The sequence below is a fragment of the Theropithecus gelada genome, chromosome 7a (genome assembly GCF_003255815.1).
Source record: "Theropithecus gelada isolate Dixy chromosome 7a, Tgel_1.0, whole genome shotgun sequence".
In the NCBI taxonomy this organism is placed as follows: Eukaryota; Metazoa; Chordata; class Mammalia; order Primates; family Cercopithecidae; genus Theropithecus; species Theropithecus gelada.
This window is the reverse complement of record NC_037674.1, coordinates 41801279-41821668: the sequence shown is the minus strand read 5'-3', so window position 1 is coordinate 41821668 and position 20390 is coordinate 41801279. Positions and strand designations below refer to the sequence as shown.

The 20390-nt window shown below is 44.2% G+C and overlaps 1 protein-coding gene across 3 annotated transcripts in view; it reads right to left on the bottom strand.

Annotated features, from left to right (window-relative positions):
• Positions 1-19161, bottom strand: part of DIS3L (DIS3 like exosome 3'-5' exoribonuclease) — a 42106-nt gene extending 22945 nt beyond the window's left edge. Inside the window, exons 1-5 of one of the 3 annotated variants that reach the window (XM_025390646.1) lie at positions 18970-19161; positions 17572-17725; positions 6174-6302; positions 4299-4434; positions 947-1123 (exon numbers count right to left, since the gene is read on the bottom strand). In XM_025390646.1, the coding sequence (XP_025246431.1) occupies positions 947-1123; positions 4299-4434; positions 6174-6302; positions 17572-17725; positions 18970-19108 (735 nt within the window). In that variant the 5' untranslated portion in view covers positions 19109-19161. Of the gene's footprint in view, positions 1-946; positions 1124-4298; positions 4435-6173; positions 6303-17571; positions 17726-18516; positions 18931-18969 lie in introns of those variants that run through there. The other 2 variants (XM_025390647.1, XM_025390648.1) reach the window with 2 other exon arrangements.
• Positions 19162-20390: the final 1229 nt, after the last annotated feature.

The following is a 20390-nucleotide window of genomic DNA, read 5'->3' as shown; positions in this document are numbered from 1 at the left end:
AAAAAAAAAAAAAAAAAAAAAAAAAAAAAAAAGAAATGCAAACTCCATGATAGAACAGTTCTGTATCTTGATTGTGGTGGTAGATACACAAATCTATGCATGTGATAAAACTGCATAGAGCTACACACACATACACACATAAATGAGTGTATATAAAACTGTTGAAATCTGAATAAAAACTGTATTTGATTTCTTCCAAAGACCCTGACAGCATCTGGGTTCTAGGGTCCTGGGAGGATCACAAAGAAGCCCTTGAAAGGGGCAGAGAAAAAAATGGCAAAGGAGGAAAGAAGCTAAATTTCACCAATTTTACAGTATCACCAAACCTCCAGACCTTGATTCAAAGAGATATGTTTTTTTCTAGTGACAGGAGGCATTTACCAGGAGACTTCCACATTTCTGCTTGTATGATGTTCAATATGTAACAGAATTAAAGACTTATCATCACAGAGTAGCTTCAAGCTAGGCAATCAGTGTCTACGGAAAGAATGACTCCCAAGCCACCTGAAACACTGACAGCCGTGACTTACTCATGTCCATCTTGTTTGCAGCCTGTGAAATCAGAGGCCTGTGACAGGATGCAGTAAAAAGAGGAGAAAACATACTGGTTGGTCCTGAAAGATTTTTTTTGTTGTTGTTTTGAGACAGGTTCTTGCTGTCACCCAGGCTGGAGGGCAGTGGTGCAATCATGGCTCACTGCAGCCTCAACCATCCAGGCTGAAGTGATCCTCCTGCCTCAACCTCCTGAGTAATCTGGGAGTACAGGTACACACCAGCACGCCTGGCTAATTTTTGAATTTTTTCTAGAGACGGGGTTTCACTGTGTTGCCCAGTCTTGTCTCCAGTTCCTGGGCTCAAGCAATCTACCAGCCTTAGCCAAAGTGCTGGGATTACAGGCATGAGCCACTGTGCCCAGCCCTGATACATTCTAAATTACCACCCTCACCTGGATATAGCGTCCAGATTTAATCCCAGCTTCTAACACTTCCAGAGGAAGATGTTCTGGGTACTCCTTCCCGTGGCTCTCCTGACTCTCGTTCTCTCTCTCCCGTCGAGACTGAAGGATAGAATCACAAAGCTCGTGGGCAGCTTTTAAATCAGGCCAGAAATTGTCCAGGTAATTCTGTGTTTAACAAAGGCACAGAGAAACACGGTCAGAAGGTACTGATTCTTCATCATGGTACTACTACAGAAACTCCTGACTGGGAACTTCTGCTGGCCTGCCATTTTGAGGGGGTGCTCAGTGAGCAGGACTTCCTGAGCCTCACTCCACTGTTGGTTCTCTACTACCACATTAACCCCTGAGCCTGCCAAACGAGCCCCACAAGGCCACCCCACCGTGGAACACTTGCACCTCCTAGGCTACTTTGTGCTTTCAAGTCTCTTTCTCTCCACACACACTACAAACACACCTGCACACGTCCAGGCAGCCTGTCTTTATGTGTATCTAATTGCTGCAGACAATGGCCTATGTATGTGTACTTTTTTTTGAGACAGGGCCTCATTCTGTAGCCCAAGCTGGATGCAGTGGCGTGATCTTGGCTCACTGCAGCCTTGACCTCCCCTTGCCCTAAGCAATCCTCCCACCTCAGCCCCCCAAGTGGCTGGGACTAGAGGCACATGCCACCATACATGGCTAATTTTTAAATTTTTTGTAGAGATGAGGTCTCACTATGTAGTCCAGGCTGGTCTCAAACTCCTGGGCTCAAGTGATCCTCCTGTCCTGGCCACCCAAAGTGCTGGGATTACAGGCGTGAGCCACTGTGCCCAGCAATATGTGTACATTCTTGTCCTTTTTTTTTTTTTTTAAGAGACAGGGTCTTGCTCTGTTGCCCATGCTGGAGTATAAGTGGCATGATCCTGGCTCACTGTAGCCTTGACCTCCTGGGCTCAAGTGTTCCTCCAGCTTTGGCCTTCCGAAGTGCTGGATTACAGGCATGGGTCACCGTGCTGGGCCATTCTTGTCTTTTTTATGTATTTTAACTCAACTTTTAAGTCTGAGGGGTAGAGTCTAGCACATTCTCTGTTCTCGAATCGAAAAGCAAACAGGTTATACTTACTGTCAACTCCAGCATTTCTCCCACTAATTTCAGAGTCCTGTTCAAACTGCTTCCTTTCTTTCCCTACTCCTTCCAGAAATTCTGTCTGTGCTAACGTCAGTGCCTGAATTCTATGGTCGCTTATCACTTACCAACACCATACTTTGTCATTATGAACCACCTCTTCAAGAGGGATTTATCATCTTGGCTCTTCTCCATCTAACTTCAAGTCCCCACAGAAAATTCTAGGCTTCCCACTCATCTGAACTTCACAATATCTCTTTTTTCTACTATCATTCACCTCTGTGAAGCCCTTGGTCACACAGTTTTCTTGAGAAACGCTATAGAAAATAAAACTGTATGATACCACTGGACTACAAAGAAAAGTAATTTTCACAAAAAGTAGAAAAATGTAATTTTAGTCAACTGTCCTCTGCAGGAACAAGACATGATGTATTACAACAGAAAAAACAAGTGACACTGCCATTAATATCCAGCGCTCCTGGAATTCTCTGGCATGCCACAGCACTTTTTTATAGCAGGGCCAAGAAAATTCTATTGACAAATCTTTAGCAATATATGCACCTGGGAACCCTTAGAGAATCTGCAATTCAAAACCCAACTAGACTTTCTATAAACTGACAGGGATAATACAGGGCCTTATTCTAGTTTCTGCACCAAAAAATGATATCAAGAAGTGAAACCTGATTGACTAGCCGGGCAGACAGAAGCGACCAGTGATCTGTTGAGAGATTAACAGTCATCCTACTCTCAAAAAACGTACCTAAGAGATAGGCAGAACTGCGTTGCTGAGACAGTCCAAAGAAACTGTCACTGATAATGCCACTCCTGTCTGAGATCTGTACCAAGCAGATCTGACAGCATTCACATAAATAATATCACATCTCAACCCTTTCATTTATCCCTATTACCCCCATGAACATTCACAAGTGGGGAAGAGTGAGGAACAGTTGAAAAAAAAGACTGGCCTTTAAGACAGTTTGTTTCGTGTATATTTTCAGAAAAATAACTTGGAAGGCAGTACAGCATGATGGCTAAGAGCTTTGGGGTCTGACTGCCTGGATTTTAATCATAACCCTACCATTTTCTACTGTGTGACTTGGAACAAGTTACTCAGCCTTTCTGTGTTTCCGTTTCCTTACCAATAGGATTAAATAATAATACCTACCTCACAGGGTTGTTGCAAGAATTAAATGAAATAATAGACATAGAAAAGTGGCTGGCATAGATGTGTTGGTTATTACCAGTAGGTAGAACCATGTCAAACTGCCATTTTATAGGTCAACAATAAGAATATTGGCAATTTTATTCAACCTATTATCATCATCATCATCACCATTTTATAAATGTTAGTTTACTGTCAGTAGGAGTTTACTGGGCTGGTATTAGATGCTGTGGGCCTTATAGTCAAAGTTGGTCTGAATTTGTGAAAGTCAACGTTAAATAGTTGGGGCATAATGAAGAAGCAGAACTTCATTTTTTTTTTTTTTTTTTCTGAGACAACGTCTCACTCTGTCACCCAGGCTGGAGTGAAGCAGCACAATCTCGGCTCACTGAAAGCTCCGCTTCCTCGGTTCATGCCATTCTCCTGCCTCAGCCTCCCGAGTAGCTGGGACTACAGGCGCCCGCCACCACACCTGGCTAATTTTTTGTATTTTTAGTAGAGACGGGGTTTTACCGTGTTAGCCAGGATGGTCTCGATCTCCTGACCTTGTGATCCCCCCGCCTCAGCCTCCCAAAGTGCTGGGATTACAGACGTGAGCCACCGCACCCGGCCTAGAACTTCATTTGCTGAGATAGGGTCTTGCTGTGTCACCCAGGCATTAGTACAGTGGTGTGTTCACGGCTCACTACAGCTTCCATCTCCCAGGCTCAAGAGAGTCTCCTATCTCAGCCTCTTGAGTAGCTGGGACTACAGGTGTGTGCCACCATGCTTGGATACACACACACACACACACACACACACACACATATATATATATATATTTTTTTCCTGTGGAGACAAGGTCTCACTAGATTGCCCAGCTGGTCTTGAACTCCTAAGCTCAAGTGATCTTCCCGTCTAGGCCTCCAGAGTGCTGGGATTATAAGCATGAGCCACCACGACTGGCCAAAATGGAACTTCTTAACGTCTATTCCTCTTTTATTTTTTCTTTTCTGTGTTACCAAAGGGATCTAGAGCCTTATGGGTACTACTTAGAAAATGAGCACTCATACATATACAACATCTGCAAATACCTTGAAAGAAATCACGAATACTCCTTCTGTTTCACTTCCGTACTGCTGAACTGCCTCTTCATCTTCTGTCACCATAACAATTGGCATCCTGTCCTGGCAGTGATGATAGTACCAAACAGCTGCGTTGTATATGCTCCTGGAAAAGCAAAGGGTATGAGAGCTCTCCCCAGGCAGACAAACACAAGCTCTTGTTCAGAATTTCACATCTGGCTTTTAATTTGCTATCCATTGGTGTATATAGATAACCATTCATTCATTCATTCAACAAATACTTCTGGAGTATCCATTATAAAGAAGCCCTGGGCTGGGTGTTCTGCGGGATACAAATATCAACCAGAAAGAACCTGACTTCTCTTCCCTAAGACATCCAACCACCACTGCAACGACTTCATTTCTTGATATGGCCTAGAAACCACGAGTCTCTGCCATCTTTTACACCGTTTAACTGGGGCACCACACAAGATGACAAGCTATGTTATGTGAGGCTTAAAAGATGAAGAAGCAAGTATTTGGCTAAGAGAAAAACCAAGCTGCAAGTAGCTGAAGATCATAATCCAATAGGGTCTGATATGGAACCATGTGAAACGCCTGGAAATCTTCCAAAAAAGAACTGGAACTGGGAAACAGGTCTGGAGAACTGTGTATAGGACTGGATTGATTGATGGATTGAGACAGGGTCTTACTCTGTCGCCTAGGCTGGAATGCAGTGGTGAATAATGGCTCACTATAACCTCGACTTCCCAGGCTCAAGTGATGCTCCTGCTTCAGCCTCCTGAGTCGCTGGGACTACAGGTGCATGTCACCATCCCCGGCTAATTTTTAACTTTTTGTACAGATGGGGTCTCACTATGTTATCCAGGCTGGTCTCGAACTCCTGATCCTCTAGCCTCAGCCTCCCAAAGTGCTGGGATTATAAGCGTGAGCCACCATGCCCAGCTTTCAAGGTAACTTCTGAGGCACATTCCGTGTGGCTCCTCAGCAGCACTGATGGAGCCTTCGTTTCCCGCAGCAGCAGCACATCCTTCACCACCTGCCCTCCATCTCCATCTCACTCTCCCCACTTCCTCACTCCTGCTTCTGGGAACTGCTTTCTACATAAACACTCCACACTCCCAAGGACTTGCTTTAGGCTCTGCTTTCGGCAGACTTAAATCAGGACACTGTATTTCCTGAAGCAGTTTTTTCAGAATTAAGTGACCAGTTTCAGTTTAATAAGACTGTAAGTAGAAGCCTGGCCGGGCACAGTGGCTGACACCTATAATCCCAGCACTTTGGGAGGCTGAGACAAGTGGATCGCTTGAACCCAGGAATTGAAGACCAGCCTGGGCAACATAATGGGGCCCCGTTTCTACAAAAAATACAAAAATTAAAAGAGTGTGGTGGCACAGGCCTGTGGTCCCAGCTACTTGGGAGGCTGAGGTGGAAGGAAAACTCGAGCTCGGAGGTCGAGGCTGCAGTGAGTTGTGATCATACCACTGCACTCCAGCCTGGGTGACAGAGCAAAAAACACTGTCTCAAAAATAAAAATTAAAATTAAAAAACAAAAAAGGAGCTCTTCTGCCTTCCTTCTACATACATGTATTAAAGTTATGACTTCTAGGTCACTGGAATGATCCTGATAGCTGCTAGGGTCTGGGGCAAACATACTCTGGGTACTTATATCTTCCTAACTGCAATTTTCAAAAAAATGTATCAGTTATGTATTCAAATGATATATCTAAAATATTGACATGGTAAGCATTTCGGTGTTAATCACGGTTCCAGAATAATTGTTGGTTTGTTCTAGCAGACTATTTAGATCAACGCCCAAACAGTCAATGATGAGGATATGAAAGAAGACGACGGTGTGAAAACGGCAGCAAGTCAGGGCCATACCTGGTCTGCCACTTCTCCATGGACTCTCCTCTTTCCCGCGGCAGATAGCAGCATTGCTGGAATTCATTAGCAAAGAGAATGCAATCATGACGCGCATCCTTCAGCAGGTTTCGCAGTTTGTTATACTGTCTGTGACACGGAGGAGAAAAATAAATCTAACAAAGCAGGTACTCATTCACTGCCATCTCTTGCTAAGGATCAAAAAAGGATGGGGTATTTTAGAGCAAAAGATTGATTATTTTATGCCTGAAGAACATGTATTTATATTGGTCTCAGTGTGCTCAGTCCTATTGAGCTGCTACTGTTTCTTGACTTTGCCTGCTAGAATGTGCTTAGGCAGGCTTAGTTAATTAGTTTGCAGATCAATTAAACTCCTTTTCTCTCCTTTCCCCTTCAGAGACTTCCAGCCATTTTATTATATAATTACACCACCTTGCCCTGCCTAGCCCCCTCTTTGAAGCCTGAGTGCACGGATTAGCACTTTATTTTTGGACCTCACTTTGTTTTATAAATGTCATTAAGCATGAATACATTTGACTTTTTGCTGGCAGTCCTAGAAAAGAACATGTAAGTTAAATAAGTTTGGGGATTTATCTGTGAATTTTATTTATGCAGCCACCCTGATTTACATAAATGAGAGCTAGCCTCATCTGTCAGACAACTGACGGAAAGTTTTACGGTTTTGCCCATCAACAGATCCTTTCCATAGCCGAGGAACGAGGATGGTTTGAGGCCAGGAGTTCAACACTAGCATGGGCAACATAGGGAGACCCTTTCTCTACCAAAAAATACAAAAATTAGCCAGGCATGGTAGCGCGCACCTGTAGTCCCAGCGACTTGGGAGGCTGAGGTGGGGAGATTGCTTGAGCTTGGGAAGTCAAGGCTGCAGGGAGCTGTGATTGCGCCACTACATTCCAGCCTGGGTTACAGAGCGAGACCTTGTCTTGAAAAACAACAAAAAAACATCCTTCCCACAATGCTGGCTGAAGCCACAAATCAAACATCAAGTCTCCTATGGGTCAGTTTCTAAGAAGGTGCTTTTCAATAGTCTAGATAATATAAAATCACAGAAAACACTCAGTTATGTTAAAGGGAGTCAACTGCTTATTTAAAGATGAATTTGCTGGGTGTGGTGGCTCATGCCTATAATTGCAGCACTTTAGGAGGCTGAGGAAGGAGGATCGCTTGAGCCCAGGAGCTGGTGACCAGCCTGGGCCACATAGCAAGACCCCATCTCTACACAAATTAAAAATACAAAAATTAGCTGGGCATGGTGGTACACGCCTGTAGTTCCAGCTACTCGGGAGGCTGAGGCAGGAGGGTCCTTTAAGCCCAGGAGTCTGAGGCTGCAGTGAGCTATGATTATGCCACTGAACTCCAGCCTGGGGAACAGAATGAGACCCTGTCTCTAACAAAATAAAAATAAAATAAAAACAGATTCATATTAAATCAGATTTAACACGTGTTTTAATATAATAACATTTGTGCCCTTCCTTCCGCACCTCCAGCCTGCCTCCATAGGTTTTTAAATTTGAGTCTTTTTGTTGAAGCAAAGGCAGAACTCCCCAACGAATCTTGTTAAATACATAAACACTGACCACCAACCTGTGTGGTCTTACACTTTATTAGAAAACAAGAAATAGATTTTATTTTCTTAGTAATTCTAATTTTGAGTCACTGTGAAAAGAATCATAAATAGCAACTTATAAAATATCTTTTTTTTTTCTTTGAGACAGAGTCTCACTCTGTTACCTAGGCTAGAGCACAGTGGCACGATCTCGGCTCACTGCTACCTCCACCTCCCAGGTTCAAGTGATTCTCCTGCCCCAGCCTCCCAAGTAGCTGGAATTCAGACACCCACCACCATGCCTGGCTAATTTTGGTATTTTTAGTAGAGACAGGGTTTCACCATGTTTGCCAGGCTGGTCTCAAACTCCTGACCTCAGGTGATCCACCCACCTCGGCTTCCCAAGGTGCTGGGATCATAGGCATGAGCCACCACGCCTGACCATAAAATATCTTAATAAACAAAGGGATTCAGTTTCATTTCTGTGAATGGCGGCTTTTCTTAACAGAATTCCACTTGTACAAACAAAAGCTGTTCCCTCATCCCTCAAGATACATAGAACATATTATATGGGTAATTTTCCCACTTTCACAAAGACCCTATTTTTTTGAGACAGGGTTTCACTCTGTCACCCAGCCTGGCATGCAGTGGCACGATCATGGCTCGCTGTAGCCTCAAACTCCTGGGCTCAGATGATCCTCCCACCTCAGCCTCCCGAGTAGCTGAGACTACAGGCACACCCCACTATGCTTGGCTAATTTTTGTAATTTTTTTTGTAGAGACAGGGTCTTGCCATGTGGCCCAGGCTGATCTCGAACTCCTAGGCTCAAGCGATCCTCCTGCCTTGGCCTCCCAAAGTGTTGGGATTACAGGTGTGAGCCACTATGGCTGGATGAAGACACATTTAAAACTTATTTTAACAGCCTCTTGGAAGAGTCTATATCACACTGTTAACAGTGTGGGCAGGCTTTCACTTTCTGCCTTACACATTTTGATAGTTCTTAAGAATTTTAAGACTGAGCACTTATTTATTAAGTAATAGGAGCAATTTTTGGAGAGATTTCATAAACATCTGCAATTTGTTATTTCAGAGAAAACACTGAAAAAATATTGTCTGTTCTTCCTGACTTTGTCCCCTAGAAGTTTTTGTTCCCTTTACCTACCATCATATTTTGTGCACCATTACAAAACACTTGAACTTACTGTAGTTATTTGTTTACAAATGATCTCCCTTGCTAAGCATCCTTCATTTAGCAAATCTTTCCTTCTATGTGCCAGGTCTGCTGGGGGAGGTGAGGGCTGCTGCACTGAATGCCCTTGGGAATACCAACTAGACATCCCACTGCATCTGAATAGTGTCCTATGGCATAGATAGGGCAGTGCCCCATGTCTGCAGCAAAGAAAGGAAAAATAGACATACTATATGACCCAGTAATCCCACTTCTGGGTATATACCCAAATTGAAAGCAAGGACTCAAACAGACATTTGTATAGGTTCATAGCAACATTACTCACAGTGTATAGGCAAAAGGTGGAAGCAGTCTATCAATGGATGAATGGATAAACAAAATGTGGAATATATTATTCACATTTAAAAAGGAAGAAAGTTCCAATGCATGCCATAACATGGATGAACCTTGACACATTATGCAGAGTGAAATAAGCCACTCACAAAAGGACAAACACTGTGTCATTCCAGTTACACGAGGTACCGAGAGTAGTCAAATTCATCGAGATGGAAAGTAGAATAGCAGAATGGGGGCCAGGGAGGGGAGATAGTGTTTAAGGGGTATAGAGTTTCAGTTAGGACAGATGAAAAGTTCTGGAGACAGATGTTGGTGATGGCTGACAACAAGGCATATGTATTTAATGCCCCTGAATTGTGCACTTAAAAATAGTTAAAATGACAATTGTATGTATGTACATTTTACCACAATTTAAAATAAAGCTATGCTACTTGGCAAAAACAAACCAAACATAACACAGAACTACCCATTTCAGTGGGATAAGTGCTTGAAAGGAGAAGATGGCAGGGATGGGAAAGCTTCCTGGAGTCAGTGACCCATGAGATCTGAAGGATGAATAAGAGTGAGTGGAGACAAAGAGCTCAAGAGATGAGAGCAGGGCGGAACGTGCGAGACAGCAGACAGTAAGGCTTTACTTCAGTGCTTCACCCACAGCAGGTGCTGAATCAATGCTTTCCAAATGAACAAATGAATGCACAGCCCTACATGATAACAGTGATCCAAGTGCAGGATAATAATGCCCCTGAACAAACTGACATTTTCAGAGCCCAGCTGCCTTTCGCTAAGCTTCATAGACATCACTGCATTTGTTTTCACACCTTCACTTCAGACCAGGGTTTTTGTTTTTTTGAGACAGGAACTTGCTCTGTTGCTCAGGTTGGAGCGCAGCGGCGTGATCACGGCTCCCTGCAGCCTCAAACTCTCAGGCTCAAGTGTTCTCCCACCTCAGCCTCACAAGTAGCTAGGACTACAGACGCACGCCACCATGCTCAGCTAATATTTTTTTTTGTATTGAGACAGGGTCTCACCATGTTAGCCAGGCTGATCTCAAATTCCTGAGCTCAAGCAATCTTCTTGCCTCGGCCTCCCAATGTGCTGGCCATGAGCTACCGTGTAGTCCCAGGGATTCCTGAATTCTGTCCTCTGCAAATACTGATGTGCCACAAGCCAGATCCAGGGGTTACCACCAGATTAATGACAATCTTTCCTAATATTTAGAAAAATATATCACTTAACAAAAAATGCTCTCAATTTTAAGTTTCACTACCACATATATTTTCTTAGACTTTTAGTGCAAGTTTCCATTTGTCAGCTACCTATCAGCCAGATAAAACAAATGAACAAATGGCAAAAGAATATTAATGCAGAAAGCAGGAAACAAATAGTGAATCACTCTCAGTGTGACAGTCGGGTTTGCTTGTAGACATGTGGACTTACAGTTATAATTTAATGGTGCATACATATGATATAGTCATATTTTTTGCTAGTCAGGGTTTTGTAGTGCATATGATGGGACTAGATAGATGAATATCCTGCATGGAGTCAGCAAACAGCACCATGTGCCTTAAGCAAATTCGACCAGAATGACAGGAGAACAATGGTTTCAGATAGTCAAGTACAGGCTAGGGGTGGTGGCTCACACCTGCAATCCCAGCACTTTGGGAGACCGAGGCGGGAGGATCACTTCAGTTCAGGAGTTTGAGACCAGCCTGGCCAACATGGCAAAACTCTGTCTTTACTAAAAATACAAAAATTAACCAGGCATGGTGGTGGGCGCCTGTAGTCCCAGCTACCCAAGAGGCTGAGGCAGGAGAACCGCTTGAACCCAGGAGGCAGAGGTTGGGTGACAGAGCGAGACTCCTTCTCATACATACATACTTACTCCAGCCTGGGTGACAGAGTGAGACTCCTTCTCATACATACATACATAAATATTCAAGTCTTACAGAAAAACCTTAGTTCCCTGGACTGGCTTGGATGTTTTCTAAAACTCCATCATCTTAATGTTTTAAGCAATTTCTCAGAGGGGCAGTTAAACCTACCTTCTTTAGGTTGATTTTTTTACTATTTTCATTCAGTGGTGACCTTACTTACAGATACATCACTTTCCGCTGCTGACTGTTCTCTCGAAGGATTAGAAGTGGGAGCCCCACACCCTGGAAAGACCTACAAAGTGAATTCTATACTAAATGTATTTCGTCACCTGGATTTTGCAGAACCCAGGTAGGGTCTCACAGACTTACCTTCAGAGACCATTGAGTTTTCTACAAGTTTATATTGCCATTTATATTATACAATACTCACAAAACATTTTTTTTTTTTGAGACGGAGTTTCTCGGTCTGTTGCCCAGGCTGGAGTGAAATGGCACGGTCTCGGCTCACTGCAAGCTCCCGCCTCCCGGGTTCATGCCATTCTCCTGCCTCAGCCTGCCGAGTAGCTGGGACTACAGGCGCCTGCCAACACGCCCGGCTAATGTTTTGTATTTTTAGTAGAGACGGGGTTTCACCTTGTTAGCCAGGATGGTCTCGATCTCCTGACCTCGTGATCCACCCGCCTCGGCCTCCCAAAGTGCTGGGATTACAGGCATGAGCCACTGCGCCCGGCCACAAAACATTTTTATGGAGTACATTTGGGGCCATCTGAACGACTGCCTTCTAACTGCACTGCCATTTGGCGTCAGTGAGGCCCTCTCAGACACCCCAGAGACACTTGAAACTCTGGACCTTGACTTCCCTGCCCCCAGGCTTCCTCTAGCTTTCCCTCTCTCCATCCAGTCATGTAAACCAGAAACCTCAGTGATATCCTTGACCCCACCTTCCCCACCATCTCACATACCTAAATCTATCACTAGTTCTAGAGATTTTAAAACATAGCAGCTTTATAAAGAGATATAATTCACATACCATAAAATTTGCCCTTAAAACACACACAATTCAGTGGTTTTTAGTATAGTCACAATTATGCAACCATCACCATTGATCTAATTGCTGAACATTTTAATCACTCGGAAAAGAAATCTGTATCTATCCATTAAGCAGTCATTTCCTGTTGCCCTTGACCCCAGCTCCTGGCAACCACTAATCTACTTTCTGTCTCTGTTGATATACCTATTCTGGACATTTTACATAAATGGAATTATACAACATATGATGTTTTTATGTGTGCGCTGGCTTCTTCCACTTAGCATGTGTTTGTGGTTTATCCACGTTGTAGCATGTATCAGTACGTCATTCCATCTTACAGCTGAATAATATTGCCCTATATGGATAGTCCACATTTTGCTTAACCATAATCAATTAATGGACATTTGGGATGTTTCCATATTTTGGCTGTGATGAAGAAAGCTGCCATGAACATTTGTGTATGATGTTTTCATTTTTATTCATTTATTTATTTATTTTTGGAGATGGAGTCTTGCGCTGTCACCCAGGCTGGAGTGCAGTGGAGTGATCCCGGCTCACTGCAACCTCCGCCTCCCAGGTTCAAGCAATTCTCATGTCTCAGTCTCACGAGTAGCTAGGACTACAGGCGTGCACCACACACAGCCAATTTTTTGTATTTTAGTAGAGATGGGGTTTCACTATGTTGCCCAGTCTGGAACTCCTGAGGTCAGGCAATCTGCCCAACTTGGCCTCTCAAAATGCTAGGATTACAGGCGTGAGCCACTGTGCCCGGCTGTGTATGATGTTTTCAGTTTCAATGTTGACATGTTTTCAATTCTCTTACTTACACACTTAGGAAGTTTTATAGATTTTTTACCTATTAAGCAGGTCTTGGAAACATCTATTTCTCTCTATCTCTAAGCTACCAACATTCCCTCATCTGGACTAAAGCAAAAGCCTCCTCCCTTCTTTTTTCCAGGCCTCTTCTCTACCTGGCCCAGTAATCCTGCTTTTTTGTTTTGTTTTGTTTTTGAGATGGAGTTTTGCTCTTTTGCCCAGACGGGAGTGCAATGATGTGATCTTGGCTCACTGCAACCTTTGCCTCCCAGGTTCAAGCAATTCTCCCGCCTCAGCCTCCTGAGTAGCTAGGATTACAGGCACCCACCATCATGCCCAGCTAATTTTTGGATTTTTGTAGAGCTGGGGCTTCACCATGTTGGCCTGGCTGGTCTTCAACTCCTGACCTCAGGCGACCCACCCACCTCCGCCTCCCAAAGTGTTGGTTGGGATTACAGGTGTGAACTACCACTGAGTAATCCTTTTAGGACAGGAATCTGATCATGTTATCTCATTTTGCTTAAAACTTTTCCCTGATATCCCTGAGGCCATGAGGCCTTCCATCCCACCCAGGCGTTCTTTCAGCTCCTGGGATGTGCCACAGGCTCCTCCCCGTGGGCCCCAGGCATTTTCCTCTACCTTGAAAGCTTTCCTCCACTCTGTCTGGTTTACGCCAACCCTTGGACCTCCGCCTAGGCAGCCCCGTCAGAAATGCCCTTCCTTGCCTCCTTTGGCTGGTCTGGGCTCTCCTGGTGCCCCGTCCCTGTGCTTCAGTGCCTTTGTCACAGCTGCAGTTCTGCATCTGTTTGTGTGGTTGCCCGATTACTGCCTGTCACCCTGCCAGGACTCCGTCTGCTTTGGTTCGCCACTGTACCCTCAGTGCTAGCAGTTTCTGGCACATATAGTCTCTTGGTGAACATTTGTTGAATAAATGAACACACATGTGAACACATGAACACGGTGGACAAAACAGCCTTACAGAGTTGTCAGGGGGACTCCTCACTAAATAAGCATTTATGTGAAGATTATTAGATGGCAGAACATGTGATTATCCTGAATGACAGAAGACCTGATATTGGTCATACTTGTTCTGTGCAATATACTTATGAGAACAAGCATTCTCTGCATTGATATTATTGAAATCAAAATAGGTAATCTCATTACAAATATAACCAGATTAAAGGTTATGTCTTTCCATTGTTAAACCCAACTCCGGTGATTTCGTTTCAGCAAAACAATGTTATCTGTCACATTGAATAATGTTCATTTGCAGTTTTCTGATTTTGTAAGTTTATTTAACTTAAACTAGGATTGTATTAAAGTACTTAAACATGAGGACTTATACCGAGATTTATGTTTAAACATATTTAAATAACAATAGAAAAAAATAAATTAACACTGGTATCCAGGAGGATTTTTTTCTTTTAGAAACAAGGTTGATATATCACTCATGTTGAGAACACTGAGGTAGTGGATGGGGAGTTAGATCATGTGACCTTTCAGATTTCTCCAACCATAATATTCTACAATTTCAATCTTTTTTTTTTTTTTGAGGCAGAGTCTCGCTTTTGTTGCCCAGACTGGAGTGCAGTAGCACGATCTCAGCTCACCACAACCTCCGCCTCCCCGGTTCAAGTGATTTTCCTGTTTCCGTCTCCTGAGTAGCTGGGATTACCGGCCTGTGCCACGTCGTCTGGCTAATTTTTGTATCTTTAGTAGTGACAGGATTTCGCCATGTTGGCCAGGCTGGTATCAAACTCTTGACCTCAAGTGATCTACCTGCCTCGGCCTCCCAAAGTGCTGGGATTAGGGGTGTGAGCCATTGAGCCTGGCCTGATGCCAATCTTATATACCATCAAGAAACTGAGGCATGAAATATGGAGACTCTCTGAAGCTATACAGAAGGAATTCAGGAGGGAGTCAAAAAGAACAAGCAAAGCATCGTAAACCAGACACCAGACGGACCAGGGATTATTAAATGACAAAACTTTCCTAACCACGAATGTTCCTAAAACCATATTGGATAAAATGAATTATTTACTCGCATCTCAAAAATCTCCAAGGAAGAACTGAAAAACAAAACAAAATGTTCCGCAACATTAAATGAACAAAACACTAGAGAGCTTCTGCTAGGCCAAGTTCAGTTAAATATAAAAAGTTAATTATCACCAAAAAAATGGTAAGTATGTAAAGTAATGCACATGCTAAGTAGCTTGATTTAGCCTTTCCACAATGTATACATATTTCAAAACATCATGTTGTATACCATAAACATGTATGATTTTTTTAAAGTAAATTTTTTAATAGAGACAGGGGTCTCACTATGTTGCACAGATTAGTCTTGAACTGGGCTCAGGTTATCCTCCTGTCTTGGCCTCCGAAAGTGCTGGGATTATATAAGTATGAGCCACTGGGCATGGCCAAATATATATAATTTTAATCTGTCAATTTAAAAAAGTCAAATAACTTACACTTAACACTTAGGAAGGCTGAATTAATAAACTTTATTAATAATGATAAAGTCTCCCAGATCTTATGTATTCAATGCCTATTATTAATTTTAATGTTAGCCTTCAATAAAAGACACTTTCTAGCACTCGGACAATTTGGGTCATTTAGCTATGTCAACCTGAATGCACCTGCTGGTTGCTTAACAGGTAAACAAAGTGCCAAGGCCCAAACCTGCTGATTTCTTCCTCTTCTTCAATCATACTCGTAATATGCCCTTAAAGACCAGTCTCAAATCCATTTCCCCCAGAGGATTTTCTGGCCTAATCCCTCTACCCCACGTTTACTTCTGCACTTAGCATAGTCCACATTAAATTATCCTTCGTGTGTCTAAGGTGCTTCAAAATAACTGTCTTGCTTCTTCCATCTAACCCCAGCAAGATAATAGGCTTGTTATGAGAGGAACTAAGGCTTCTTTTGGGCCGGGCGCAGTGGCTCATGCCTGTAATCCCAGCACTTTGGGAGGCCGAGGTGGACAGATCACGAGGTCAGGAGTTCGAGACAAGTCTGACCAACATGGTGAAACCCCATCTCTCCAAAAAATGCAAAAATTAGTCGGGCGTGGTGGCGGGTGCCTGTAATCCCAGTTACTCAGGAGGCTGAGGCAGGAGAATCACTGAACCCAGGAGGTGGAGGTTGCAGTGAGCCAAAATCGTGCCACTGCGCTCCAACTCAGGCGACAGAACCAGACTCCATCTCAAGAAAAAAACAAACAAACAAACAACATTTTTATTCCCCAAGGCTTGGAACTAAGAGCTTAAAAAGTGCTTACCCAACGAACAAAATCAGGGTATTATCATATAGCCCTATTTCATAACTCCTCATCTTTTGTTTTCACATTTAGTATATCCAAAGACATGGTAAGGCAGTAGAAAACCAATAGTTTTTCATCAAGTTAACTACTCTTGAAATGTTCAGGAGAAAAGACGTTTAAATTCCAACTTTTTGTCTTTGAAGGTCCCAGAAATTGGTTTCTAAAACAATCCTTAACATTAAAAATATTTTAGAAAACAGAAGTTGAAAAGGCTCGCAGTGTGTTAGCAATCCGAATGATAACAACAAATTGATTTTAGTAGCAGAAATTGAAATATGACACCTGGAGCAGCATTTAAATTTGGATCTGTATAAACATCTATATCTTGGTGTCTGAACAAAATCAACTTGAAGCTCATTTAAAAATATTCTATCTGAAAAAAACCTGCACACAATCTGGTTAATGTACGTTTTTTGAACTGAGCGTATAATAAGAGGACAATTTGTCATTTTCATATACAAATAAAAACACTTCATCTTTTATTACCAAGGCCTGAAGAAACCACAACATTTTAAAAAAGAATAAATGCATAGTTTGTGCTTATTAAATAACTTAGAGTGTTAAGAGGTTGGACATATAATTCTAATATGCTATTTCCATACAGTCTTAAGTTCAAGTCATAAACCTTTCTCAACATTAAAGGAAGCGAAATAGTTTTTTAAAGTATTTGTTTAAAAGGTAGACAACTATTCTTCATTTAAGTACAAGGCAAGAATTGTAGACTGGTTCAATTAGAAATGCTTTGTTTAGCAAATACAATGACTATGGCTGGTAGTTACACTAGTAATCTAAAAATAAAACAAGCTATTTCTGGTTTTACTGAATAAATCATTACAATTTGCATCTCTAATAAAGGAGTCTAAAATTTAAAAATACTCTTTTCCCTAAGAAAAGAATGTATGCTTCTGAAACAATGTATCTATAAATAAGATTAAATAATACACATTATCAACAAGAAATAAGCAGTAACCCTGCCACTATAAAAATGCAAGCCAAAAGCCAATTCACACTAGAATCTTAAATACCCTCATACTGGGGACACTGCAGTTTATTGATCTACAGTCAGATCTCTTGGCCAGGTGTTGCAGCAGAAATATAAAATAATGTTACTGCATTCCTCACTATCAAAGAGAATACAAAATTAGTTTAAAAAGTCCTTTCTGACAAAATAATGAATTCCTCCCCTCCCCCTCCAACAAGGGAGCTTTTCTAAGGTGAGGGGGAACCTATGCCATATAGAAATAAAGAATGCAAAACGTATACCTCCGGCCTCTTTGATGCTGTACTGCTTGACAAGCTGTTTGCATGAAAATAATTCCCTTCAATTCAGGAAACTCAAGGATCTCAAGATAATCTTGAACAACTTTCCAGTCTGGGATCACGTAATGAGTCACATCACTAGACAAGAGTTTCCCATCTGGAACATAATTCAAAATGTAAGAGATTAGACAATGTTTTCAAACCTGGTTTATTTAAATGTCACGGTGCTCTGGCATACAAAATAACTTCCAGTCTTAACTCCACGGTGGGAGTTTTTAAAAGACCCAAAGCTCAGGTATATTGAGCACCCTCATTTTTTTGGAAGCTGTGATAAATACAAGCTCAACGTGGTTTATGGTGTTGCCAGAGGTGCCGGAGAGGATGACTGATTTAACAACGAACAAGCACATTTTCAGCATAACCTGAATATTTCAGTGTTACCTCATCATTGACAAACACATTCAAATGAAGCACCCCCACATTTATACCACTTGTGTATGATGCCCAGCAATTTCAAGTTGGCTCTGTGTCAAGCTTCTGCACGTGCTCAGCAGCCTCCAAGAGCCAGAAAGATTGAATGGAGAAAATGATCCGTGCAAGCAACGGGCAGAGGTGGGGTTTCCACCAGGCCCGTATCTGAGAGCCGGTTAGCCAAGCTCTAACTGAAATGTTCATCTTAATCACAATGTCTGGAGGATTCCAAACATTCGCTGACAAGGACCCCCATCCCATGCTCATCCTCCCATGGGGGAAGAGAGCCAGTAACGTGCATCGTTCTATCGGCCACCCTTGCAGCCTAGAAACCAAGGACGGGGCCCAGGAGTCCCCAGTCCAACCTCCCCGTGACTTTCCTCTCCAGTGCGGGCCCAAATAGTTCGCAAAGCTACGGTGAAGAGGCTCTCCACGGGCGGGAAAGTCTGGGGCACCAGTGCGGGTAGGTCAGGAAACCTGTGGCTGCAAAGCAGATGATGTCAGCTTCGCAGCGGCAGCAGCTGGCCTGCAGCTCCCGGGGGCTCCCGGCTCGGGACCTCCCCATTTCTCCGCCGCGCGAGGTTGCGGCGGGAGGAACGCTCGCGCTCGGCTTCCGCGCCCTTGGGCCCCTCTGAGGAGCCAAGCCACCCGGTCTCCGGGATGGGGTGCGGGTCTCTCGGGCCCTCCCAGTGGACAGAGCGGAGCAGTCGGGGAGTCCCGGGCGGGGCACCCCGGAAGCCGCGGACTTGGGCCGCTGGGTCTCGACCGGCAGAGGGCTGGGTGTGAGGCCGGCGGGCGGGCGCAGGCCGCGGGGCCTACGCCTGGGTGTCCCCGCCGCTGGCGCTCCGCCTCTGGGCCGCGCTCACCCCGTCACCGCAGCCGCCCGGTCCCGCCCGCTCCCGCCGACCCCGTCCCCGCCCCGGCCCTGACCGTGGCTGCAGGCGGCTGGCTGCGGGCAGAGCGGGCTGTGGCAGGGCACGCAGGGCCGCAGGTAGTGCTCGCGCACGATCCGCAGCGTGCGGCCCTGGAAGGTCCTCAGCAGCAGCACCTTCTCCCGCTTCTGCAGCATGGCGGCGTGTCTCCGGGAGGCCGCGGAGCGGCGGGAGCGGCCCGCGCGGCGGAGGCGAGGCCGCGGCTTCGGGCCCGCCCCTCGGCCCTGGGCGCCGCGGCTCCGGAACCGCCGTAACTGCCGCACCCGGGGGAGGCACGGAGCCACACGCTCCAGGCTGGGGCCCGGCCCTCCGGGCCTCAGTTTTGTTCCCTTCCCTCAGTGGCCTGGACCAGGGCGGAGCGTTGGACATGACCCACCCCAGAGACGGAGGGAAGACTAGGATGATACCTGGATGGCAGGTGAAGAAGGGCTGGGCGCAGCTGTCCAAGATTAGGAGTTTTTGTCCCCCCAGGTCCATGTGGGAATGGAGCCGCCGTATTAATACTAATACCTGGTAATTAATGTTTTCTCTTCGTTGCTCTCGCTATCTCCAAACGAGGTGAAAGACTCACCCAATAAGCCGGCAACCCTGCCAGCCCAACATTTCTAAAAAGTTGTATTCATTTTAAATTACATGTACTTTTTAAAAAGTTTTTTTCTTTTTTTGTAGAGATAGGGGGGTGAGGGGGGCGGGTCTTGCTCTGTTGGCCAGGCTGGTCTCAAGCGATCCACCTGCTTCGGCCTCCCAAAGTGTTGGGATTATAGGTGTGAGCTGCTGCGCCTGGCCTTTCATGTTCTTTTAAAAATTTATTTGTTTTGGTATCCCTATTGAAGTTATCATGTACTTATATATTCAAACAATGCAGATAAAATGAAAACCAATCTCTTCCCTTGAAGCACTGTTCCACTCTAACTTTTATAGCTTTTGCAACCTCTGGCAAAGGATTTCTCCTTTAAACTGCCACTGTGACACAATCACAAACGTATACATGTTTGTATTAATAGCTTTTTTTTTTTTTTTTTTGGACGGGGTCTTGCTCTGTCACTCAGGCTGGAGTGTAATGCATGATCACGGCTCGGCTCACTGCAGTCCCCGAACTCCTGGGCACAAGCGATCTTCACCACGCCTAGCTTTTTTTTTCTTTTCTTTTCTTCTTCTTCTTTTTTTTTTTTTGGTAGAGATGGGAGTGTCTCACTATGTTACCCAGGCTGGTCTCAAACTCCTGGGCTGAAGTGATCCTCCCACCTCAGCCTCCCAAAGTGCTGAGATTACAGGCGTGAGCCACTACGCCCAGCCTGTACCTCTTGATAAAGAGATACACACGGTCTCTTCTGAGATCACACACCCTTGTTTGGATAGAATCCACTGGCTTCCAGGCACTCAACTAAGACTTTTGAGCTGCACTAGCAGCTTTGTATA